At 57.7% G+C, this 25,791-nt stretch overlaps 7 protein-coding genes across 7 annotated transcripts; all 7 read right to left on the reverse strand.

Moving 5' to 3' along the window:
- Positions 1-896: 896 nt before the first annotated feature.
- On the reverse strand, positions 897-2,693 carry LBRM_35_3040 (conserved hypothetical protein; the record flags this gene model as incomplete). The annotated part of the gene is made up of 1 exon (XM_001568873.1): positions 897-2,693. One exon carries the CDS (start codon positions 2,691-2,693, stop codon positions 897-899), a length of 1,797 nt encoding a protein of 598 aa, XP_001568923.1.
- Positions 2,694-3,618: 925 nt separating this feature from the next.
- LBRM_35_3050 (putative pre-mRNA splicing factor ATP-dependent RNA helicase) lies at positions 3,619-6,861 on the reverse strand (the record flags this gene model as incomplete). The annotated part of the gene is made up of 1 exon (XM_001568874.2): positions 3,619-6,861. One exon carries the CDS (start codon positions 6,859-6,861, stop codon positions 3,619-3,621), a length of 3,243 nt encoding a protein of 1,080 aa, XP_001568924.1.
- Positions 6,862-8,301: 1,440 nt separating this feature from the next.
- On the reverse strand, positions 8,302-11,736 carry LBRM_35_3060 (conserved hypothetical protein; the record flags this gene model as incomplete). Its single annotated transcript, XM_001568875.1, has 1 exon — positions 8,302-11,736. One exon carries the CDS (start codon positions 11,734-11,736, stop codon positions 8,302-8,304), a length of 3,435 nt encoding a protein of 1,144 aa, XP_001568925.1.
- Positions 11,737-12,628: 892 nt separating this feature from the next.
- On the reverse strand, positions 12,629-12,907 carry LBRM_35_3070 (conserved hypothetical protein; the record flags this gene model as incomplete). Its single annotated transcript, XM_001568876.1, has 1 exon — positions 12,629-12,907. The coding sequence occupies one exon, from the start codon at positions 12,905-12,907 to the stop codon at positions 12,629-12,631; it is 279 nt and encodes a 92-aa protein (XP_001568926.1).
- Positions 12,908-16,104: 3,197 nt separating this feature from the next.
- LBRM_35_3080 (conserved hypothetical protein) lies at positions 16,105-16,890 on the reverse strand (the record flags this gene model as incomplete). Its single annotated transcript, XM_001568877.2, has 1 exon — positions 16,105-16,890. One exon carries the CDS (start codon positions 16,888-16,890, stop codon positions 16,105-16,107), a length of 786 nt encoding a protein of 261 aa, XP_001568927.1.
- Positions 16,891-18,264: 1,374 nt separating this feature from the next.
- Positions 18,265-18,678, reverse strand: S24E-1 (40S ribosomal protein S24e; the record flags this gene model as incomplete). The annotated part of the gene is made up of 1 exon (XM_001568878.1): positions 18,265-18,678. The coding sequence occupies one exon, from the start codon at positions 18,676-18,678 to the stop codon at positions 18,265-18,267; it is 414 nt and encodes a 137-aa protein (XP_001568928.1).
- Positions 18,679-19,913: 1,235 nt separating this feature from the next.
- On the reverse strand, positions 19,914-25,064 carry LBRM_35_3100 (conserved hypothetical protein; the record flags this gene model as incomplete). Its single annotated transcript, XM_001568879.2, has 1 exon — positions 19,914-25,064. The coding sequence occupies one exon, from the start codon at positions 25,062-25,064 to the stop codon at positions 19,914-19,916; it is 5,151 nt and encodes a 1,716-aa protein (XP_001568929.1).
- Positions 25,065-25,791: the final 727 nt, after the last annotated feature.

The raw sequence follows: 25,791 nt of genomic DNA on the forward strand, positions 1-25,791 counted from the left end.
TCGATGCGATGCGCCTACACCCACACGCCGGTGTTGGCACCATCAAGAAGGAGAGGAGGAGTGAAGGAGGAAAGGAGAAGGCTGTTTGCTTTTTTTTCTTTTTTTTTTATGGTTGAACGTGCCCGTTCTCTGACATTCAACATGGGTTCAATTCCACTCCACCCCCCGGCCTGCCACAGGCCCAATTGCGTGGGGCGAAGTACTCGTAAACACGCGCGTTACAGCAATACACCGACTCAGCCATCGGAGCATGACCCCTGCCTCAAACTCTGCCCACCCGCTTCGCCGGCCTCCACCTGGCCGATCCCTTGCGGTGGCGCAGGCTCCACACCAGTAGGCAGCGAAGGCTGGGTGGGATACGCTCGAGCCACGGGGACACCTTGCCCATCGTATGGACGGCACAAGCGTGTTTACTGTTGCAGGTCGCTCTGACGCAACGTCATTCAGGACCCGACCGCAGACATCAGGAGCGATACACTGCTCACACTTCCCTCACGTCTTAGGTGCCTGACCCTATCAGAACCCGAAGGGCTTCGGCATGTGGCAGGGGATGGAGGTCAGCAAAATCTAAGTGAAAAAGAGAAAGTGGAAACCACAACGTCGTGAGGAGGTGGAAGTGAGTGCGTGAATGGAGTGGGGAGAGGCGAAGCGAGGCAGAAAAAGAGAAAACGCAAGAGCAAGTATGTCATCTAGAGAGTCAAGCGCAAAGCACAAAGGCGAGAGGGGGGGGAAGGAGATACAAACGTGAAAAGGGGGAGCAAAACACCACCCAAGGTGTAGAGAAGAAGGAAGCAAAAAGGGGCGAGATCGAAGTTAAGGAAAGGCGCGCACACAGACAGCCACGTCCACAAAGTGAGAGAGAGAAGCCGACATTGTGCGTGTTGCTGCCAGTGTACTCAGCCAAACTCGTCGGAGAGCTCGTCGGCTACGTCATCCTCTTGCTCAAGCCCTGCTTGCCGTCCACGGTTCTGTCGCCGCTGCCCGCTTTCTCGTGTGCTGAGCGGGTAGTTGCTATTCGTACTCTCAAGCCTGCCACCCTGGCCGGTTCCAAGGGCGTAGTCGCCACCGCCGCCATACGCCATGCCATCATTTGCGTTGTAGTAGTTCGAAGGGCTTACGTACGTATCGCCACCGTGAAGGTCGCCCTTGCCGGAGACTCTTTGTTGCCCCTGCAGAGGCATGCGAGGGCTTGGCTCTGCCCTGTCGTCGATGTCGTCCTTCGCGTCATCGCGGTGTCGTCGGCGATGACGGCGCCGGTGGTGCGTGTGTGACGCGCCCTGGGAGTATTGCTGCGACTGTGACGGGTCGTAGATCTCGCCAGCGCCTTCCATTGTGTACTCGCCTTCTTGCGGCGACCATGCATCTTGGATGGCACCGCTGTTATCTGCAGGGTCAAGTGTGAAGGCGTTGTTCCAGTAGCCGTAGGTATCACCGTCGTCGCCGAAGCCGCCCTCATGAATCGAAAGGGGCTCATCACTGTAGATCACCTCCGACCTACCCACAGCGCCGTCGTTGTCACCAAAGCGTCCGCGATCGATGCCGTTCGCCTCGTTTTCTGTGAAGTAGTCTTCAAAGGGAACGTCGAAAAACTGATCTCCCGGCCCGGCTTCGAGGCCGCTGGGCAACTCACCCTCAACGCCTCCGCTCATTTCATCGGGCCGGGCAGCCATCAGGTTCTCCCTCCATGCAAACCCCATCTTGTCCAACTGCGACTCGTTGTCACCAAAGGTCCTCTTCAGCTGCTCAAATTGCTTCTCCTTCAACGCCCGCGCCACCTGTTCTCGCATTGCCTGAACAAGCGCCACGAAGGCCTCCTCCGTGGTGAGTTGGTAGGAGCGGACAATCCGCACTTTCTGCCCCTTCTTGATCGCGTTGCGTGCGTCTTCGATGATGGCGTTGCGCTGTGCCGTGTGCAGCTTCAGCAGCGGCTTGGAGGTGTTGCACAGGAGCCCGCGAGACTCCCACGGCGCGTCTGCCTCGGAGAGCAATATGATCCCCTCGTCGCTGGAGAAGTAGCACAGTACGATGACCGCAGATATGTAAATAAGCTCGGACACACACGTCGCCGCAAACGGCAAGTACACAATGGCAGAGAAGATGGTGAAGTTGTCGAACTCGCTATTCAGCAGCTGTTCGTAGTTAGTCTCCCGCATCTGCTCTGCACAGTACTGCAGCGCGCGCTGAAAGAGCTGCCGGTTGCCGTCGAAGGCCCACACGAGCACAACGATGGCAATGGAGTACACCTGTGTCAGCATGACGGTGATGTGGTAGAGAGGGACGTGTACGCCGAAGATGCGAAGGTGACGGTTGCCCTTGGTGTAGTTGAGTGCAGCAACGAGGTTGTTGGCGAGGAGCAAAAACTCGAGCACGAAAATCCCCGTCACGTACTGTGCCATCGTCATGAGACCATAGCCGATGTTGCCTGACGTCACTTCCACTGTACCGCGCACATTGCCCAGGAGGATGCTTCCATTGTAGGTGCAATTCTCCATGACCAAAAGGATGCTGTCGGATATGACGAGGTTGCGGTTGCGGTAGTATGACGGCATCGAATTGCTCAGACGGATGAAGAAGTCAGACATGAAGATCACCAAACTCGCCAAGTGGACAGCGTTGGCGAGCGTGTAGAGGGACTTGAAGACGAACTCCAGTGTCCGCCGCGGGTACTGCGGGGTGGGGTAGATAAAGAACATTGCTACTACGCGATTCGCTGCTCTTCACACACACACACACACACGCACCTACACATACACACGCTAAAACGAAAAAAACAAAAAAAAACGCTGTCCTTGTCGGCACCTGGAACGGTCGCCTGGTCAGCAGGTGCGGCGATCAAAGGGAGGCGGGAGAGAAGAGGAGGGGGTAGGCAAAACAAGAGGAAAGGGAGGCGCGAGGTGTAGCAGACGAAAACAATCTTCAGATGAAAAAGAGCCGTATGACACAATAGTCATGTGTAGCCCGTCAGAATAATATGATTGAGTGAGGGGAGGAGGGGCGGAGTCGATGTACTTGTGTGTGCTTGTGCTCCTGCGTGACGGATGGGTGGGTGAGGGGTCGGAGACAGACAGAGAGAGAGAGGGCGAGGCAGAGAGAAAGAGGAGTCAGTAAAAAAAAAAAAACGCAGGGCGAGGCCACTGTTTACGAAAGCAAGAGAAAAACGCTGGAGGCGAGTTTTGTCGCGCAGCAACATGAGGAAAAAGCATAAATGGCAGAGTCTGGCAAGAATGTCCGGCGACAGCATCTGCAGCACTCCAAGTCCACCTTAATTTTTTGTTTTATTCGTGCGCATGCGACTTTCCGGAGTTGCAGTCCCCCACCCCCCACCCCCATTCGATAGGCCGACCTACCACCACCACCTGTCCTCCACTGTCAGCACCCAGGGGCAGACCCACGCTTCACAACCGCATGCACTCCCACGCATGTATGAGCTTGGGGGAGAGAGACAGTGCTCGTGCAGCGAAGACGAATCAACAAGGAAGAAGCGGAGGCGCATCATGCCATCCACATCAGGTGCACAGAGTCCCCCCTCTACTTCAGCACTCCACGTTGACGTCCCTACAAGAGCCTGTCTTTTCACGGTTGTGCGCAGCTCCCCTTCTGCGTTGTCTCCTTTCCCCTTCAACGTCGCTGCTTCTTTAGACGCGAGATACGCCAGGAACTGCCTGTCTCCCACGACTTTAGAATTGGTGTGAAGCGTTCAGCAGCTTGCTCCTTGGTGAGTCGCCCTTCCTTCGGCTTTGCGTAAAAGGCTGGCGCCAGCTCCACCAGCCACTTCGGCTCGATCGCCAGAAGCTCCGTCATGTACTCCCGCTTCGTCATGCGGAGGTCATCGTACAGGACGTACTTGGGCGGATCGTCGATGAGCACCGAGGAGGGGTGCACGTACACCTCACGCCTGTCAGACAATGTGACGTACGAGCGGGTGTGTGAGTCGACGCGCCGCGCCGCGTTGAAGAAGTACCCGGCCGTGATGGACTTGCGCACCTCGTCGATGTTTGTGTCATTCTCGTGCGATATGTGCTGGTTGCGCCGTGCCAGCATCTCCTTGAGCTGGTCGCGTGTGTCACGCGCCTCGACCAGCATGCGGTGCTTCAGGAAGTTGTGCTTGCTCCAGTCTTCCGACATGCCGTTTTCCACCCAAGCGTCATAGACCGCCATGAGGGTGAGTTGATCACCCTCCGGCTGCATGAACTGGCGCCGCGCCGCGTCAGACGCCTCTTGTTGATCTCGAGGGCGGTAGAAGACGCCACGTTTCTGCACTGCTAGCATCGAGACAATCGTGAGGACCGGCTCACTGCAGCCCAAGTCAACCGCGGTGAGTAATGTTTTGCTCTGCGAGGGGTCGATTGACAACTGCGCCATGCGACTCCCTAGCGGAGTCAGCAGTCCGTCGTCGTCGAGCGCCTCAAGGTAGCGCAGCTTCTCTAGTGCTGACACAATGGCCCCCTTCGGAGGGCAGTCCATGAGCTCGAGATTGAGGAGATCGAGCCCCATGGCCTTCAGCTGCAGGGTAACGTGGAAGAGGCTTGTCCGCATAATGTCTGGCACTGTCTCCGGCACCATGTCGGTCGTGAACTGCTTCTCTGTGTACATCCGGTAGCACTTGCCAGGCCCGATACGCCCCGCACGACCGGAGCGCTGCTTCGCCTGCGCTTGCGACACCGGCATCACCTTGAGCTGATCGATACCGTGCTTGGCGTCGAAGATGTTCTGCTTGCAGAAGCCGCTGTCAACGACATAGTAAAGGTTGGTGATAGTGATCGACGTCTCAGCGACGTTCGTGGCCAGCACGACCTTACGGCACCCCGGTGGGGTGGACTCGAACACCTTCGACTGAACCTCCTGTGGCATGGTGGCCGTGAGAGGCAGCACCATCAAGTCGGGCAAAGGCGTGCTCACCTGCCGCCGCAGCATCTCCATCCAGCGAAACAGCTGTTCCCCACCCAGCTCGATCTCTTCCTGCCCCGTGAAGAAGACCAGAACGTCCCCTGGAGGCTCTTGCAGGTGAATCATCATGACTGTCTGCAGGGCGGTTCGCACGTAGTCGGTGGTGGGGTCGGTGAGGTAGTACGTCTCTACTGGAAATGTGCGGCCCTCAATCCGAAAAGGCTCCGAGGCGCCAAAATAGGCGCAGAACTTCTCCGTCTCGAGGGTGGCGGAGGTCACCATAGCCTTCAGCCCCTCGTGTTTCCGCAGCGCCTGCCGCACAATGGCGAAGAGCAGATCGGTGCTGATGGAGCGCTCATGTGCCTCGTCGAGGATGATGACGCTGTAGCGCTGGAAGCTGTCGTCCAGCAGCGCTTCACGCAGCAGCATGCCGTCTGTCATGTACTTGATCTTTGTGAGCGACGAAGTGACATCGCGGAAGCGAACGGTGTAACCGACCTCCTCGCCAAGACGGCATCCGTACTCCTCAGCGACGCGCATGGCAAGCGTCTCGGCGGCGACACGGCGGGGCTGCGTGCAGGCGATCATGCCTCGATCGGCGTACCCGTGTTCCACCAGGTACTGTGGAATCTGCGTCGTCTTGCCGCTGCCTGTCTCTCCGACAAGTATGGTGACCTGATGTGCATCTACAAAGTTGAGCAGAGCCTCCTTCTTCGCGTAAATCGGGAGGGAGATGCGCTGCTCCTGTATCGTCTGCAGCGTCTCAGGCAGGCCAAAGCGTGGCTTGCGTCCAAAGCTGTGCTTCATCCATGGCGCCAGCTTCGTCGGCAGATCCTGTGGTCGGAAGCCGCCTTCCTCTGGCAGTGTGTTCTGCTCCGAGTGCAGAAGGGTGGGCTGTGTCGAGTACTCCTCACTTTCTAGCATCCTGCCTTTCCACTCGTAGCGGCTCTCGTCGAGCACTGATCTATCATCTCGAACGCTCAAGGCTGCCCCGAAGTCGTACTCACGGGACTCCTGCTGGGTACGCTGCGCCTTGCGGGCAATGACGCGGCGATCCATGTTTATCTTTTCCTGCATCTGCGCCGCCTTCTCCATGCTGTTCAGCTTTGACGTATCACCCTGCTGACGTTGGGCGAGTCTGTCCAAGATGGCTTGCCGGTGTTGCGGTGTGCGGGCATCACGCAGCTGCTGCGACGGCAGTGGTGCACGGTAGTTGATGCGACGGTGCAACATCGAGGAGAAGCCCATGTTGCGCAAGAAGCGGGGCTCTTCGTCGTTCAACTCCACGTCCTGCTCGCCGTTGCCCTCTTCCTCGTTGTCCTCGGAACGCAACTTGAGCAGCTCCGCCTCGTCGGCAAGACCACTGCGGACGTGCTGAGCGAGACGGAACATTTCTTCCGGAGAGACCTTCATGGCATTCTTGCGCTCCGCAGTGGAGGTGGTCATGCTGGCCGTGTCAACACCGCTGTGCATGTGACGCTGCTGCTGCTGGTAGGCAAGGCGGGACGCTTCCTCAGCGCTGCGCTTGGCATCATCGGCCAGCAGCAATGACCCGACAGCGAGTCCTGTCTCCACCGTATCTATGGTGAGGCAATCATGGAGGACGTGGTACAGCTGCTGGATGCTTGACATGGGTATGTCGGGTTCCTCATCCGCCTCGGCCACGCCGTTGATAGCATCGGAGAGAGATTTCAGGATGTGCTGCTTCGTCGCCTCCTCACACTGAGCAGCGGCGTCAGCCCCCTCAGCGGGTGGCGCCGTCTTCTTCGCCGCTTCCCTCTCAGAGCAGTAGAGCTCGACGAGCCCTTCCACGTCGTCAAGGTAGCCGTCGCTCTCTTCTTGGGTGGCGGGATGGCCCATAATCTGTTCCAGCTGCTCATAAAGAGCTGTTTTGCAGTACAGCTCCTGCAGCTGCATGAGGAACGACATGTTCTGCTGCTCGGCAACGGCGTCATCATCGCCGCCAGTGTTCATCCTTCTCCCTCCCGCTCACTCAGTCTGTGAATAATGGGATGGGAGCTCTGGAGAGAGCCGCGCGGGGGTGGGTGGAAGACGAGGTGCTTAGTGCGACACACCCACCGAAGTGGGGCTGCTGCAGTGTGACACAAGGGGTGGCCGTAGTAGATGGCAGCAGCAGAGTAAAGCACTCAAGAAAAAAAGAAGGAAGGGCAACTGCGTCTCCAATTCAAAGCCTTCTGCTGCGCCTAGACGAGAACGCTGACGCGCAAGGGAGAGAGCAGGTGATCTGCGGTAGGGATGGAAGATGGGGAATGGGGAGGTGATAGTGCAGCAGGTGTGTTGTAGAGAGAGAGAGAGGAAGAGGGAGAGGGGCTCATTGTGAGGAGTGATGGAGACGAGCATGCTGCCCTGTTTCAGAGTGAAAGGGGCGCAACAGTTAGAGGGGGGGGGGGAGGGGTGGCTGGCCCTCTCTCTTGCCTTGGGTGTCGCTTTATTGTTTCCGTTGATGCTGTCGAGTCAGTGTCACTTAACAGATATGGGTTGTAGATGGAGGAGGAGAGGGAGGCACTCATAGAGGCTCACAGGGTCCCTGAAGCGTTGAAAGACGAGCGAAAAAGGGAACAGGAAGGGCAGCTGAAGTAAAAACAGAGCACATACCCACACACCCACATACACACATACACACCCACACATACACACAGGGAGAAGACGCACACAGCAACTTGGTGTACGGACAAGCGACGGCCGGGGATGCGTGAGAGAAGCACACAACACGGAAAGAAGACCCACGTAAGCGTACAAGAGCAAGCGGGAGGAAAAAAAGAGAAGGACACCCACGCCATTTTCTCAGTTTTCTGCTGGACACTTTTGCGTTTGTGGAGAACGTGCGCGGAGCGTCTTTTTTTTCCTCTTCAGCTGGCTGACGTACCCCGTCAGCTGCGACCCCCCTCTCCCCCCTCTCTCCTCGTTCCGTCTCTCCGCCATCCTACACCCGCTTCGGACATCAGAGGGGATGCAAGTGCGCGCACACACAAAAATATAATGAAAGGAGCGTGGCCGATGTAGAACAAAGACAGAATAAAAAGCTAAGGGCGCAAGGAAGAGGCGAACACTACCGCGGCATTTCACGGTGCCATCGCCGTTGCTGCTCAATATACATGAAGAGGCATTTCACTCTGTGGTCCACAAGAGAGAGCGAGCGAGAGAGGGCAGGCGCACGAGTAATGGTGTGCGCTACATACGCGTCACCATACTTGCGACGAAGAGTAGCAACCTACTAGAAACTCATGGCATCAGTGAGAAGAATACTGAGGACCACGAGCACTGAGAGAAGTTCTCTCCAACTCGGCGCCAAGGAAGGGGTGGGACGGAGTGATGATGGGAAGCAAACAACCATCTACACTCACCTCAAATGCAAGCGACGTCCAGCAAGTGGTGACCGATTTTGCAAAGATGTCACTTTGTCTCTGCTGCGGCGGTGGCCGCCTCGAGCTCCGCCTCCTCCTCCTCCAGCGTCGATGGTGCAGACATAAGACCCAGCTTCTTGGTGGCGGCACCGGCTGCAACACGCTTGAACTGAACAAAGCCGTACGGGCTGGAGCCGACGTTCTCCAGATCTCCCATTTCGATGAGCTGCTGCTTTGTGACTACAAAGGAGAGACCAAAGACGGCGTACTCGGCGTCCCACAGCTCGACCAGCTGCTTCTCCTTGTTGTAGCTCTTCACGGTAGCCACACTGCGGCCGAGGTTCGGCAGCTGGTGCGTACGTAGTACGTCGTAGTTCAGAAGAAGAACGGTGTCCGAGGACTGCGTAGACTTCTCCAGAAGCTCGTCCAGCTCCTCGTCCACATCGATGTCCTCCAGCACCTGCACCGAGATAGTCTCTTGGGTGCCATTCTGATGTCCATTGCGCGACTCGAGGAACTTCCGGCACCCCTCTGCCATGAAAAAGGCATCAATTTTTTTGTTGATGATTGACAGCGACACTTCGACATCGCGCCACGCAAAGGCCTGGCTGCCACGCCGCCGCTGATCATCCATCGTCTTCAGGTACGCCTCGTAGAAGATCTCCTCCGGGCTGTAGTAGTAGCCCAGCTGTGAAAAGGCGAAGGACATCCCTTGGAAGTGGGGGCTGGGGCTAACAAGGAAGACGTTCAAGACGGGCAGTAGCTCGAGGCGGAAAGCACGGCTGCACGGCGGCGCAAACACCGGACCTGTGGCACCCCCAGCCGCTGCGGCACGCGAGACGAGCAGTACACCGCGAGTGCGGTGCTTCCGCGTGACGTCGCTATCGAGTACGGACTCGAAGACCTCTAGCAGCGGCGCCGACCACTCGCGCAGGAAGCTGTTGGGGTTCGCATCCGCCACACGCACGCTTCGGAGCTCCGCGTCGTAGCCGACAACCATGCCAAGGGTACCGAACGGGCGCGAGGCCCCGTTTACGAGTAGGTGGCTGGGGTCGAAGTGCAGCAGCAGGACATTGTGTCCGTCGAGTGATGTCTGGATGAGTTCCTCGAGCAGTGGCAGCGGCAGCATGAGGAGCCCGCGTGCGTTGCTCTCCCCATGATACGCCTTCACTTGCACCTCGTCCTGCAACCCCGCCACACGCAAGTACTGTGTCAGACACACGTGCATGATCTCCAGTGTCAGGTTCCGAATGACCAGGGCGGATATTTCAAACGGGAGGCGCAGCACCACATCGTCAAATGTGGTTGGGACGCCGAGTCGGGTGCACGTCATGGCCACCATCGTCGGCATGAGAGGCAGCGAGGGAAAGGTGAACGCCTTCGGCACGGCAAACGCGGCCTCGCCTTCCCAAGCACGGCCCAGTTCGTGCTGGCGCTCCACCAGCTCAAGTCGACTCTCCACTGTGGGGGCCATCGTGGCTGGAGCACCAATGCGCCGCGACTCCGGGTTCGTGCTGCGCTTTGAAAACATGAGGTATCCGTTCCCGGTCATGGCCTTGTGAAGACGATCCAGCGGGCATGACCAGGTGCGGGAAAATGTCTTTGGGTGGGCGTCGATCAGCACGGCCGTTTGCATTTCCTGATCGTAGCCGGCCAGCACACACCACTGCGGCTCTTCCACGATGTACAGCACATTGTGCGCCACGCATGCGTTGTACATTATCACCATCACATGCACCGGAGACTCCGGGTCGGTGTTCGCGTCCCTCACGTTGATGAGGATGGACTCGAGGTCGAACACCGAAATCGTCGGCACCGCGTCCTCGCGGAAGATCTTCGTGAGCACCGGGTAGAGGCGCACATCCATGTCACGCCTCGACCGCTGCACGTAGCCGGAGGCATACTCGTACACCTGCTCTAGCGGTAGTACGCCATCCACGAACACCTCTGCGGGCAGCTTCATGGTGCGGATAATGTCAGAGACTGGGAGGCCATTGCCGTACCCGTGCGTCCCAGGGCGAACACCGGCCAGCAGATGCATCGCCCACGCCACGCCGACGATGTGGGGGCTGATGTGGTGGGAGATGGCCATGGCGTCCGTGCCCAGCTGCGTTGTGCCAAGTACCTTGCCGCTGCACAGCTCCGGCGTCCAGAACGTCTTGATCTCATCCGTGGTGAACTCTGGGTTGAGCTCCTTCTTGAAGACGCGAATGAAGCCGCGCGCGCGATGGCCTTCCTCGGCCGTCATCATTGCCTTGAAGAGAGACGCCACGGGTACCTCCTTCAGCTTCACGTGCAGCGAGTCGTTCACGACGCCCTCGGCGATGGTCACCATAAGCTGTACAGCATTCCGAACGTCGACTACAACTGCATAGGCACCCTCGTTTCGTGGGGAGTACTGCCGCTCCGTGTGGTGCGGATTTAGCCCTAGCACAGAGGTTGCCAGGGGGGAGTTCAGGTCGTCTTCATCTTCAAAGGCGTCCACAAGCATCGCTTGCTCCAAAACGTACGGGTCATAGTTGACGATACGAATCGCCTGAGCCTCGTCCTCGCAGTCCTGCGTGATGAGGCGCTGGAATTCCGGCAGCTGCATGCGAGTCTGCCGGTCACCCACCTCGTTCGGGCCGAGCTCCACCTGTCCCATCGTCGGCGACACGTCAAGGTGGACCGCTTCCAGGCTGTAATCGCCCTTGAACCGGTTATCAACGTCAAGGAACTCACGGATGATGCCTGCCATGATCGGCAGATGTGGTGAGCCGGAGTACAGCATGTGCAGCGGGGACTGCGTAGCGAAGAAGATGTCTTCGAGAGTGACGCGACGCCGGCGGTCCTTGCAGTTCGCGTCACCACCAAGCAGGTAGGAGAGAGCCACAGCAGCAGCACCGAAGTGGCTGCATTGCATGAGGTCGGTGAGTGCATCCGAGTTTTCAGCCTCGTAGCTTCGAAAGAGGCTCATGCGCGCTTTTCGAATCTCGAGAACTTGCTGGCGCGTGTGCTTGGGTTGCTGACCCACCGAGGCAGATCCTACACTCCTGTTGGTCGCGTCATTGGTGGCGTTGCCAGAGAGCACGATGCCGCCGCCCTGCACGGAGTTCGAGTTCACCGGGCAGGTGCCAGACACGCCGTTGTAAACCGTGAATCCAAAGCCAGTGCGGCTCTCCTGCAGTGGTGCTGTGCTGACCGTTGAGGCACCGCTGCGGTTTTGTCGATGAAGACTGCCCACGCTAACACCCATACCCCCCTCTGGTGTGACTGCTGTTGTGGTTGGGCTGAAGGAAACGAGTGACGATGGCCGTCGAGCTCCTCCTCGATCGGAGGTGGCCTCGTCATCTGTGGCCCTCTGTATGTCGTTCAGGGCGGCCCCACTGCCGTAGATGCGGTCCTGGTCCATGAAGCGTCGATTGGCCGAGCAGAGGTGCTCGAGCTCCCCGAGCGCGGTCTCCCACTTGTGCAGGTGTTCCTGCACCGATGGCCCACTACCCATGATTGCCCTATCTCTACTGAAAATTTAAGGGGAAGGGAGGGGCGAGTTGCCACCGAGAAGAGAGATGAAAAGAGAGAGAGAGAGCCTCGGCGTCTCTCTGCAAGTACGTAGGCGCGCACTGTGGCCGTGGTGGTGACACTTCCACGAAGAAGAGAAAGAAAAAACGGCGTAAACAATGCGCTTGCCGTTGTGTGTGTGTGTGCGCGCTTATGTGGTTATTTTGCAATTTTCTGCGGTCTCACGAGAATGGCGTTCTTCTCTGTGGCAGTGTGCATGGGTGCACCGAAACGTGCGATGCAGCACGGAGGTGGGGTGGGGTGGGGAGGGGAGGTAGACGGGCAGGCGAGCCCACAACCAGAAAACAGTTGGAAATATCCAAGACCAAAGCAGTAGCGTCGATAGGAAATGCCGAAGCCGGGATACACAAGAGGAAAGAGAATATGAAAGAGGAGATGAGCGACCATTTCATCAGACGCGACAGAGGGAGAAATGTGCGAAGAGAGTGAGAAAGCTAGAAGCAGAGCACCACGGTGGTGTGGCGACTGCTGATGAATACCACGACAAGAGTGACAGGTGCTTACTCGTCCGCATTTTGTGCTGTGAGCGTCACTGCGATGCACTCCGAAAGCGTCTTTCATTTCTTTACCCTCTCTCATTGGACTTCTTTGCTGCATCGTCAGCAGAAAGCCCACAAAAGTGGAGAAGCATCGAGTCTCCCACAACACACAAACGCGCTAGCGCCCAAAGAAAGAGAGAGAGAGGGGCTTGGCGTGAAATGGAGGTGGAGAAGCGGAGAGAGGAAGGGGCATCTCAGAGCGGGAGCGGCCTGAGGCGGAGAAGAGGGGGAAACGTGAGCCTCACCGCAGTGGCGCTTCTTGTGTCCTTCGCTCCTTCAGCAGCACTTGCTATCGTCGCAGTCTACAAGGCCACACAGACCTTGGGCGATAATGTCGGTGTGCTGATTCATCGACGACGCGGTGTCGGTGCCGCGGTCTTTGCCGAATCGCTTACAGAGCTCTGCCTCCTCTCTCTCGAGGGACTCCGTGTCTTCCTGCATATAGTTGAGGTCCTGCTGCAGTTTGGCGAGTGTGGCCTGGGCCGCCTCTACTTCCTGCGCATTTTTGGCGCGCAGCGCCTCTAGTTCAGCTTGCAACTCAGCTACGGTGCTCATGAGCTCGCTCGTCGTTACTGTGTGCGCTGAGTCTGTTTTTCCTTCACCTTCGATGAAGGTTCAGTAGGAAGGAGTGGAAGGAAATCCAAAGAACTGTGAATGGAGTGCGAGGTGGGTGGGCGGTGGTGGTGTTGAGGAGTAGCTACAGTGTGAGCGAGGGGGCAGAAAGAAAGGCGCGAGGAAAAGGAGTGAGTGAAGGAGAGTGGGATAATGTGATCCCTGAGGGTCTCTAAGCGTAGTGGTGGACCCTTGAGACTCGTCCATAGCGATGAACCAAAAGGTACCTTGGCTCGTGCATATGAGCTACAGCCCATAGCAGAGCAGCAAGACGGGTGCATTCAAAGGAGAGCACGTGAGTCGCTGCTCATTGAATCGCACCTCAACCCGCGGCATCACGCGTACGAGCTGCTTTACTCAGGTGAAAGTTATATATAAGAAATGGCAGGGGGAGGGGGGGAAGAGCACCGCTGCGCCCTCGAGGGGCGTCAACACCTCCCCTTCCCACTTGAGTACACACAGAGAAGGACACCTTCGCAGGAGCAGACCACATTTCATCCGAACCAGCACAAGAGGGGGTGCGTCATTCCAACGCAAGCTCAAATCTGTGACTCGGCAACTGTCGAAGTAATTTAGCCCTCAGAATAGGGCCACCGTCGCAGCACTTGATACCCGCCACAGCCCGTTCCATCCCTCCCCCTCATAGACGCATTACTTCTCCTTCTCCTCGAAGTCCCTATACGTCAGATGAATCGAGACTATCGATCGAGTTTGCCTTCACGTATTTGCCTCCCCCTCCCCCTGCCATGCAGACATATACACACACCCTTAGACACGGCAGGATTCTGCATGTGAGCGCGCGTGTGTGTGTGCGTGTGACAGAGCCTATCTAAAGGCGCCTTAAGTGTACCGTTGCATATAATTTAGAGAGGAGGAGGAGGAGGGAGGCAAGCTACGAAGATGACATGATGTGACTGTCCTTGAAGAATCCCTGCTTCCATAGAGCAACTCAAGCACAGGAGCGTTCTAGCAGGACCGCGTGGGCCTCGTCGCGATGCACCCACCCACACATGCAGGTCCACAGTGATGCCTCTACACGCATGAACACAAGCAAAAACGACAAACGTCTCAGATCACTGCACTTAGCGACAGAGGTATGAAGGACGGAGAGGGGGTGAGTGAGGAAGAGAGAAAAAGGGGTGTACTCCCCTTTTCTCTGGTCCTCATTGCACCTCTCTTGTGCCCTCTTCCCCGCCCCCCCCCCCCGTAGATGAAACCGACCTCTCCGCTTGGAAATGTGATCTTCACTATACGCACAGACATCACACAATGCCACGCGTCACATGGACACAGATGCTCACGCACGCACACACCTACCCATCCACTCACTCATACACTCGGAGTGCCGCCGGCACCGGTACGCTTGTTACGGAGGGAGAGAGAAAGAGAGAGTAGATAGGCGGAAAGAGAAGACGCAAAGGGAGGAGAACACGTGGGCGACGGGTGCATACAGAGAAGAGCTGCATGTCAGCGTGTATGGTTGAGAAGGACTTGAGTGGAGATGTCTGACTCCATCATTTCGCCCCCAACAGAGGAGGGGGGACGAGTAACCTTTTCGAGCATTCGTGTAGCATATGCACCATATCCCAAGTATAGAGATGCGGTGGGTGCGTGCCGTACAGCCGGCAGTATGCAAACGAGATAGTAGAAGGGACGGCGATTCCGCTGGCACCTGCGCTCGTGTCACCGGAAGCGCAATCCGCTACAATTTCGGTCACTGCGACCTCGACTGCATGTTTTGCATTTTCTTTGTGATTGAGATGCTCCTCGCACCGAGTGACGGGCACTCGCCCGTGATACAGAATAGATGATGTGAAAGTTGGGGAGGGGGCGTCGAGTGGAAAGAGGGAGAGAGTGGGCCATCGTTGGAAGTGCTTGCGTTCTCATACCGTGCATCTGTGTGTGCGTGGAATGGGGAAAAGAGAGGCCTGTGTCGCAAGAGAACCAACAGAGAGGGCTCATTGGGGTTGAGGAAAGATAGGCAGACAGATAGACAACAACCGAATCAGCACAGAAAAACAACAATGAGAAACATAAAACGAGAAGCCCTGAGGCCCGCAGAGAGTCATGAAAAGCGACAGAGGAAAAGGTAAACAGAAGAGAGGGAGGGGCTAACCACCCCCGCCACAGTGCGGCACATACCCATACACGCATGTCGCTCGAAAACGCCGGTGGCTTCACATGGTCAATCAGCTCAAGCCACAGAGGCGAGTGTACAGGGGTGGGTTAAGGGACTGGGAGTAAGAACAGAACCGAAGGGCGACAGCTAAAGCAGAAACAGAAACGCACAAAAGTAGCAAAAATAGAGGTAAAGAGGGTGAGTGGGGGGGGGGAGGCGATGGCTGTACATCAGATAACGCGCCCCTCTAACAGCCGGTACAGACGATTGCATTCCTGAAGGAAGAATGACGATGGGGGAGCGTGTGCGCGTGTCCGTGCGTGGGCCGGGGAGGGAAGGAGCGAAGTGGAAGGAAAGCAAAGGCGAGTACATCGTTCTTACCTACAAGGTAGGCGAAGAAGAAAATGAGTATCGAGAGAGAGAGACAAGCATGCAATTCCTCCCAGGCAGGGCATATGTACGCATATACGAGTGCAAAAGCCCCTCACACACGGCTCATGCACCCCCACTCCCACCAAGAGAATGAGCGCACACATGCACGGACATGGTGTTAGACAAGAGTAGATGCACAGTATGTTGGAAAGAAAAGGTGGGGTAGGGGAGGGAGTGAGGAGGGCTGCTGGTGCACACACCCGCTCTCCAGACCACCCAAGGCGACAATCAAGATATGAAGGGGAAAAATACTGAAGGGAAACGCACGCACACACACACGGTCTCTTGCTGGCTGCAATGTGGTATACTCAAGGATAGTCACTGAAGTACACCCATAAACGTCTTCACAATAGATTTCGGAAGTACAACACGCAAGCCTACTGCCTTCTTCCTTCCTGTTTGACACACGCACGCGTAGAGATGCGTCATCCTGCACGCGTGAAGAGAAGAAGCGTAGAGACTGAGGCGAGGAGGAGTAGGTAAGAATGGCTGCGGTGACAAGAGCGGCAGCAAGAGGAAACGAGCACACAAAGGAAAAGCACAACAAACACAGCACCGACACTACACTGAACAGAGTGCCGACCTGTGATTAGTAGAGGCAGGCGAACGGATGGACTGGCTCGACAAAGGCACCCATATACCCACTCCCGATGCTGCGATTGGCCATGTCGAACCCGGAGATGCCCACACAAGGGCACACGGTCTTGCCCTTTAACCCACTCTGCGGGCCCAGCATCATACCCACATATTTGTTGTCCATAAACATCTGCACGGCGCCGGCATCGGTGTCCACTACGAAGGAAACGCTGCCGCCACAGACAGGCACGAAAAGACGCCAGAGCTTGTGCGTATCGACGCCGTTCACAAACACCTTAGAGGTTTGTAGATCCATGTAAGCTTCCCAGCGCTTACTAGGCGGAGTAGGAACGGCACCGATAGTCTGCAGAAAGCTCGGCTGCGCCGGACCCTGATCCAGCAGCGACCCACTCATCTCCGCGTCCAGCGCAACAGCCTTTCCGAACTCTACGTTCTGCAGCTCTTCCTCGCTGGCGTAAGTGCAGCCGGTGCAGAAGCCGACGCGGGCGTTGTCGGTGTTGATGCGGTAGGAGAAGAAGTATTTGCCAGTGTTTGGCCGCATCGCGAGATCACCAATGACAGGGCGGTACGGCAGCTCACCACCGCCCTTGTGCCAGGCGCTGTTGCCCTTGATGGTGTAGATGGGGCAGGCCTGACACCACTCAAAGGTCACACTCTTGACGCTCTTCGGCGTGGTGGGTACGTAGGCACTTGACGCGGGGTCTGTGGGGATGAAATCGTGTGTCTCGCTCGACCCTTGGCTCGGGACACCTTTCCTCACTTTAGGCATCTGAATCATTTCCTTGCAAGGAGGGACTGAGCAAAGTGGAGGTGGAGTGTCTAACTAGTGGAGGATTAACAAGGCAGGGGATAGAGAAAATATGCACTGAGTTATACAGAGGGAAAGAACGAGAGGGAAGAAGGTATCAACTATTCACCCTGGTGGTGATACCCGATGAGGAGAGTGGTTTCCTATTTCTGCCCCCCTCCCCTCCCCTCTTTTCGAATGCGTACGAAAAGGTTCAGCGCCTCACGTCGAAGCCTCCTTCTGTACTTTTGTATCTCGGCTCGGTCTGCCACCGCCCGGCTGCGGCGAGAAAGACGCCTACGAGACGAGAGAGAAAGTGGAGGGGGGAGGGAGGGAGGGAGGCGACGTGTATGCCCGTAAGACAGAGAAGGCCGCAAAGAGAAAAAAAGGAGCGAGTTGCCCTCTTTTCCCCGTTTCTTTCGGCGTCTGTGCACCGTAGCGTGTGCGTGTGATGGAGCAGGCGATACTTGCGTTGCCTTGTATAAGCCGGAGAGAGAGAGGGCAGTGTGGCTCTGTCCAGAAGAAAATGAGATATGTGAGAGGAGAACGGTTCTGTAGAGGAGCAAGAGGAGAGAGGAGGAGGAATAGTGAAGTAACACACGCGCACACACATACGCAACAGCAACAACAAAAGAGAAAAGACGACGTAAGTACAGAGGGAGAGGATGAATAGGGTAAGAGATTTGCGACTACAGCTGATCAGTGTTCTCCGAGCGCATGTTCGCAGGCAAGTAGGGAGGCCCATGGACGTTCTCGGAGCAGTAGAACGAAAGAGGGCGAAGGTGAGTGGCAGACACATCCGCAGAAAGGGCGAGAGCACACCGTCGTACAGCGGGTGCAACTATTCCCGGCGTACATGCGCATGTGGGTGGGTGAGTTACTGTACTGCCTCCTCCTGTAACGGCACCCCGCAAGCACGTTGCCCTCCGCCGTGCCTCCCTCTCCCTCGATGTGTGGGACGTCTGCGCGTCGTTTTCCTGTGTTGGGAATCGAGTAAAACGGAGAGACAAAACGAAAACAAAAAAAGAACAGTGGATGAGGAGAAATCAACGAGAAGGGAATCGAGGTGTCCGTCACGGCTGCTGGGACTGCGGCCGGCATAGCAGAGGCCCACACACCCACCCACGGAGACCCCCTTCCTTGCTACCAACGTCATTTAGCCCTCCTCTCACAGCCTTTAGAAAGCCCAGCAACGCACGCTGACATCCAAGTGAGAGAAGACCACTCGGTGACCCAAAGCGGCTGGGGTGGATGGTAGGTTGCATGCGTCTGCGTGTGGGAGAGTAAGAACAAGAGAGGGGGTTCCGGGAACGGGTAGAGGGGTGAGGCGCAATGTGTGCGACTGCGCAGCTACGACGTGTCACTCTACTTCTTCTTGGCCACCTGCTTGCCCTTCGCCTTACCGCGCAGCTTCTTGTTGCGGTTGCGGCGCTCCTTCACCGACTTTCGGGCCGGCAGCTGAGGCTTGCCAAAGCCCATGCGGGTCTTGCGGTAGTTGGGCTCGTAGCGCTTCAGGGACGCGAAGTCATCGTAGATCAGACCGAAGCCGGTGGTCTTGCCGCCGCCGAACTTCGTCTTAAAGCCGAAGATGGACACCTGGTTCTCATCTGGAACCTTGTACAGCGTGGCCAGCTTCTTGCGGATCAGCTGCGTCGGCACGGTACCACACCAGTGCGGGTGGTTGACCTCCACGACGAACTGCTTGCGGTTGAGCAGCTTGTTCACCTTGAACTGGGAGGTGCGGATGGACACCTCAGCCTTCTTCTTCTGAAAGACCATGATTCCTACTGTATTTCTCTGTTATACATGCAGGCCCGCGACAACCACGTGTTTTGTTGATATGATTGACGACGGATGTTATGGGTGGGGGGGGGCGCGCGTTGAGAGGGGGAGAGGGAGAGGGTCAGAGGACAAAGCACAGGCGTGATTGAGAGGACAAGAGGGGGAGAGCGGTATCAATGGTGAATTGACATCATTGACACTGCTGCGAGTGACTTTCGCCTACTCAACCGAGGAGGAAGGGGAGGGAGCTCTGCAAGCGCATGGGAAAGAAGCGTATTAATCTCCGGTCGCGTGCATGTCCAACGTTCAAGCGATAGCCCTTGCGAAGATGCTTCTTGTCGTAGGTGCGGGGTGAGAAGGGTACTGTGACTGGCATCGAGGTTGCACGATCACCACAAACTACAGGGCAATCCTTCTCCCCCTCTCTCGATCGTCTCGTTGCTGTGCCAAGAAAGGATACCTGCGTGTGTTTATATGCGCCCTTCTCCATGTGCATTCCACCGTTCTTGTTGGGATGCACGCTTCCACTTGTGGGGCTGTTGCACCTTCTCCAGGAACCCGTGACAAGACGGTCTCTTCTATCCACAGCTGCGCGTGATTGCCACACACACACAAGGAAAAGAAACGAACACCGGATTATCGGAGCCCACCCAGCTACTTCACGCCGACTTGCCTTCTCGCGAGATGGCGAGTGCGTACGAGGTGGGAGTGGAGGACGAGGTATGAGTGTGTAATGAGGCAGCTGGCACAACGCTGCTACTTCACGCACCAGTCTCTGTCCTGAGAAGAGAGGGAGAGAAGCAAGAGATTGAAGTGAAGAAGGGACTGAAGAAAACATCCAGAAAGTAAAGAGGCGCCGCTAATCAGCCAGGACAACGATCGCACGCACGAGTCTGCACACCGAGACGCAAACAAGAAACACACTGGAACAAGTCTACATGTAATAGACTGTGCATGCTGAGCGTTTGCGCTTTACATCAGAGCAGAAAGCGGAAGAGAGACTAGAGAAGGGAGAGAGTGTTTGCGTAGTGGCATATAGAGGCAAAGTGGGAGAGTCGATAAAAGAAGGGAGAGCGTGGAGTGAGAGAGGGGGAAGGATGACCTCTTTCACCCCCCCCCTCCTCCCTTATTCTGCAGAGACACACGCACACACACGGACGGGGCCCTTTGTGGCAACAGCTCACCTTCATCGCTGGCTTCGCACCTAGCAGACATGTAGTTGGCCGCATGTGCTAAACGGTAGCGACTGTCTTGGCAAGCACGCTGCGGAGGAGCTCCTCGATTACTTCTTCCGTTGCCACGGCAGAGCTGGCGTTTCCCCAGCTCGGTGCTGCCTCGACTGCCGGTTCTGCGGTGGGAAAGACTTTAGCATTGGTGCCCTTCGCAGCATGCAGCACGCGCATCTTGGCGTACGTGACGTGGCGAGGGGCGCACAGGGCTATGAAGGAGTTCTGAACGGCGGGTGCAGCGACAACGGAGCGGATGAGCTCATCCATCACCCCTTTCACCAAGCGAACTTCTGTCGTTGTGGCGGGGGCCGCGGTGGTCTGCGAGGCGACTGATGACGGTGTGCTGAAGGATTTCGGGTCAGCATGGCTGCTGTAGAGAATCGGGGTGTAGGCGGCGTTGAGCTTCTTTGATCCGTAGAGGGCCTCGTAGTCGTCCCGCGGCATCACTCGCACTTGCAGAAGCAGACTAAGCGACGTGGCACCACTGCCTCCGCGACGCGAGGGGTTGGCGCTAGGACGCGGTGTTGCCGTAGCGCGGCGGCCTGGGCGACCTCCACCGCCGCCGGGCTGCTTTTCTTCCCCGTCGCGCGTCTCAGCGCAAGGCGCGACGGTGCATGTCATAAGTCTTTCCAGCACTTGACTGGTGCTACCTGCGTAGAAGAGTACCTGAAGCGTCTTTTTCTCACCGGGTTGCAAGACGCCTTCGGAGGGGCGCACGACGACCTGTGCATCCCCCCGCTGCGGGCGATCAGCCTGCCAGGTATAGCGCATGGAAGTTGAGCAGTCGGGAGCAAGCTGCAGTGTGCAGGTGCGCCTGCAGAGTGTGAAGTAGGGGACGGCGCCGAGCGTGCAGACGTCGTCGGACAAGAACGCGGGGTGCACGCGCGCGGCGAGTGTGGACGGGATGGCGGGTACTTGCACCAGCGCATGTTCGATCCACTGCATTACGGACGTCGCCGCCACCTTGTGTGGGTGGTAGCCACAGCCGACTAGATCAACGTAGTAGCCTTCTCCCTGCGCTGTCTGCACCAGCACGCTCACGTGGTACCTTCTCGCCTCCAGCGGCCTAAAGTAGAAGCCGATGTGAATCGTACCGTGCGGCGCCACCATGCCCTGCGGGTCGGCGCACTGAAACACAGGGAAGCCGTAGTGTTCTCGTGCGTGCTCCTGCAGCGCCATCAAATCGACCGAGTACTCGACAGGCACATCGAACGGATTTGTTGCCGTGATAAACTGCAGCGGAGGCTCCATGTCACCCAGGGCGACTGGCATCAACTCGTACACCTTCTGGTGATGGAAGTTCAACGCGCGTACCTCAGCAGGCAGCGTGCGTCCCTCCAGCACCACGGCGACGCGCCGCCCACCGCGGCCAACCCGCAGCAGCATCGGTAGTCGATGTACGCCCACCTCATCGTGCACGTAACGCACCTCGAGCTGAATTGTCTGCCCAACATCAATGCTGCCGTGCTGCGGCGCCACCGTCACGAGTCCGTGATCAATGATGTAGTGCAGGCTTGCCAGCTCTGCGTTATCCAGGCACCAGCGCTCGGTGTTTGCCTCATGCTGTGTTGGCAGCATCACATCGAACGGCGCAGGGCAGTCGCCGGTGTTCTGGAGGCTCACCGTGAGACATACGCTGCAGTCACCTTTGTGTGCAACGCCAAGATCCATCGAAATCGGGTCCAATCCGCTAACGTAGTGCTGGAACGAGGCGTTCACACCGTTGCTTCTGTCCCCAGGCTCTGCAGCAGCCGTAGCAAGCTGTGCATTGATGGCGTTGAGGCTGAGCTGCTGCCACGCCAGTGGACGCGGCACGCCAGGGAAATCAACGTCCACCACCTGCACTGCTGGGTGTGCGGCCCGCAGACGCCAGCGGCAGTGGGGGTGTCGTTCAGCCTCCTCTGCGGTTGGCGCGTCCTGCACGTCCGCCACGATTGTGGACAAGCCGCTAACGATGGCATAGACGATGAACTCCGTCAAGCCTGGTGCAGGCTGCGCCGCCACGAGCACTGTTGTGTGCGTGCGCGCCGGTAGGACACCACGACTGTTGTGAAGACGCGGCACCACTGTTGCAGCACCTCCGGGCTTGCCGGAGTGCACTAACATGGCGCGCACATCGTACTGCACATCGCAGTAGCCGCTGTTGTAGAGCGTGAGGGCGGCCTGCTGCTCTCGCGTGTCAGCGGCCTCACCGATGTCGATGATTCGCGGCTCCACCTCGACGTTAGCGTAGACTCCTTCGCCGCGCACGCGCAGCTGCTGACGGTACTGCAGCTGCATCGTGCTCGGCGCTGCGGCCTCCTCGGTACCGTCCTGCACGTACAACTGTAGAAAGCCGTCGAACACACGAGGCTGCTGTGGGCTAAAGAAGAGCGTTACGGGGAGCCGCGCGCCACCGGGCACCACCCCCCGCTCAGGTTCCATTCGAAGCACCCCGAGAAGCTCCGTTGACGTGTCGAAACGGAACTCAACTGGCAGTGCCGTAGGGTTGCGCACCCAGGCGCGGTGCTGCGCTTCGCCTGAGATGCAACACGGCGGTAATGAAAGCCTGCTCAGCGGCGTCGTCACGCCCTCGCCAGCCTGGCGCCACTGTAGCTGCGGTAGGCACACCTCACCAAAGAGGGAAAGGTACGTGGTGCCTGCGGCAGATGAGAGAGCAGCGGCAGAGGTCGTGGAGGTGGCGGAATGTGGCAGGTTTTCATCCCACAGAATCCTCGCAGTTGCAGCGTACTGCGCCATGGCGCTGGGACTGAATTTCACGACAAGCAGCTGGCGGCTCAGAGCTGGCACCACCCCGGCGGCCGGGTATACTGAGAACACACCCTCGCCCGCCTCACCGGCTTCTTGCTGCTCCGCTCTTGCCGCTACCGCAGCTGCTGAGGCTTCTCTCTCCGGTGTCACAAGTGCCGTGTTCGGTGGCGCAACGACTGCACTGACCTGCTTGAGCATGACACCGGCCACCTTGTAGTGCACCGGCGTAGCAGCCTCATTGTGGAATGCTATCACTTGGTAGGAGGAGCCGCCGAGGCGGCACGCCGGCAGAGAGACCTGACGCGCGTAGCTGATCTGGTTGGATGTGCACTGCTGCGACGGCGGCTTCTGCTTGGCTGAAGTGAGGACGTCAATGCTGGCACTCGTGCAGGTCACCGTGAAGCACTGCGGCGGCAGTACGCACGCATCCGGCGCCAAGTAGAAGGCGGACATAGACTCATAGTTCACATAGCACTCCAGCGTGCAGGCGGGCGGCAGCTCGTCGCTCACAGAGCTGTTGCACTGGAGTTGAAAGACGGCAGAGCCGTGCGGGGGGACAGCTTGTTGCGTGGGCGCTATCATGTACGGGCACATATGCGGGGCGGGCAGACTCCAGGTAGCCACAGCGGTCACACTGGATGTATTCATCACCGTCACCAGGTGTCCCCGCGAGTCGCTGCCGATTCTGCCACCACCTCCAAACGTGTAGAGAGGCTTTGCGTCGACCCCAAAAGGTGTGTCGATGGCAACGCTGCCGTTGGCCGTCTCCAAGCTACTCAGCGGGAAACGCATTTTGCGTTTCGCCCCACGTATGACAACGCCTGGGCTGCGGACGTCTTCCTCGATACGTCGCCAAATGTCCAGCGTCGAGGCAGGCACAGAGTTGTGCTGGCCGTTCTTCTGCAAGCTGTCTATCGACTCGTCCCCTGCGGCTGCCGCCGCGGCGATGCTCGCAAGTTCCTCCGGGGTAAGCAGCCCCAAGCCTCGCTCCATCCGCAGACGCGCCGCTTCGACGTCCACGAGAGTCAACGTCGGCGGCCGCAGAGCACTAGTGTAGGCACTGCCGAGTACATCGACCCCTACCACATCCTTCGCACCCTCGATGAGCAGGTACAGGCGACGGTAGTACAGGATGGGGTGCGTGGGCTGGAAGGTGATGGCTACCTGCAGGCTTGACTGCGCTGCAACGACACCGCTGTGAGGTACTACAGTAAAGGCTGCTCCAGGCAACGTGTTCATCCACGTGAAGGGGGCGTCCGTCGCCGACGTGTTTCGCAGTGTGATATAGCGCGTGCGTTGCTTCACGGTGGGCATATGCTCGAGGTTCACAGCCTCGTAGTCAAAGCTGCTGCTCGACGCCGTCACGCGCGGACCAAGTGCGATCCCACTAAGCTCCACCTGTAAAGAGTTGCCGTGCGCGCAGTCAATGTGAAAGGTGCTGAAGTCGATCACTCCGGGACTTCCAGGGGCGTAGTGAATGCGCACGGGCTGCACCGCGCCGCGTGGCACGAGAAAGGTGCCGTCGTCATTCGGGTCGTCTTTCTCCAACGCCACCTTTCCTTCAACTGTGAAGCGGAAGGCGCACATAAGGCTTTCATCCACGCGCCGAATCCGCACTGACACGGGTACTGGCGAGGGGTTATAGAGGTGGATCAGCTTGCTGCTGCTGTTGCTGCCTCTGTGTTGCTGCGCCTCCATTTGCACCACCAGCGTTCCCTCCTCCGTACTTGGCTCCTGGAAACAAATGTACGGGTGCTTGCCAATGCCTGATATCGTGAGGGTGGCGATTATGTCGTCTGTTCCTGTCAGCCGGCACACGGCCCGCGCCACCATTGTGCAGCCCTCTGTCGGCGTGAACAGGAGTGTGATGTGGATCATCTCCCCCTCAACCAGTACGGCGTGACTAGGCAGAATGCAGAACGGCGCCGGGACTTCCCAGCTGAACTCCACCGGGGCGGTGCCGTTGTTGTGCAGCTGCACCTGCGCGTGCGCGGTGGAGCCGACGGCGCAGTAGCCGAAGTCGTGGGTGGACGGAAGTGTCAGCTTCGCGTACGGCGTAAGACAGTCCAGCCGCACTTGGAAGGATCCTCGACCCTCTACAGTGATGGTGACGGCATCATGCAGCTCCACCAGCTCTGTGGGTCGGAAGGTGATAGCGATTTCGTGCGACACGCCGCTGCTCAGCATGATTGGCTCCGGAAAAGGAGTAAGGAAGATCTTGCGGTTCGTTGGCAGTGAAAGCTGAATGCTCTGCGAGGCACGGTCAACGTTCTTGACAAGGATCTTGCGCTTGTACTCCTTTCCGGGTTCCCACTCCTTCCATGTAAGGCGGTCTACGCAGTCTACCCCGAGGGCTCGCTGCCGCTGCTCGCGGCGCGCCTTTCTCCCGGGCAGCTCCGACATCTTGCTGCTCTTCGTCAGCGATTACCAGTGCGCGAGTATGCGCAGGTTTGTGTGGATGAGCGTATCTTCTCTCCTTCTTCCTTCAGAGCTTTTTTCGCCCTTCTTTGCGTCGCTGCGCAAGGGCACGATGAGATCCACAACCTTGACGCGTGCTCACTCAGTGATGTGGGATGATGTGTATGTTAATGGGCTCTGTGTGCGTGTGTGGGCTCACCCAGAAAGAAGGAAAGAAAAAATGCGTGCGCTTGCGAGTTGAGCAGACGCGCGCACGGCGGAAGTCGGTGCAGTAAAGGAGAGAACGCATGCGAGTACACAAGAGGGAGGAAGGGAGAGGAGAAATGCACATCGAACAATGTCCTGAGCGACTGGGGGGAGGTCGTTGCGGCCCAAGAGGAGAGGGAGAGAGACCACATTTGATGTATTTTGATGTCCGTCTCTCCCCCCTTTCCGCGTTCTTTCGTCACTTCCCTATATTCCATCGTACTCCAAAACAGCGAATCGCATCAGCAGAGAAGGCCTGTCCCCTGATCGAGGTAACTTACGCGACACCGCGCATACCTTTTTCTTCCTCTTCATTTATTTTGTACTGTTTCGGTGTCACCACAGCACCCTTCTGATGTGAGCCACCTCAGTGTGTGGTATCTCAGGGTCCAGTACCCACTCTTTGTGGAGAAACCGAGGGCCTGCAGAATATCCTCGGGTGTACGGCTGTGCGGGAGAAGCATGG

This window comes from Leishmania braziliensis, chromosome 36, assembly GCF_000002845.2.
Source record: "Leishmania braziliensis MHOM/BR/75/M2904 complete genome, chromosome 36".
In the NCBI taxonomy this organism is placed as follows: Eukaryota; Euglenozoa; class Kinetoplastea; order Trypanosomatida; family Trypanosomatidae; genus Leishmania; species Leishmania braziliensis.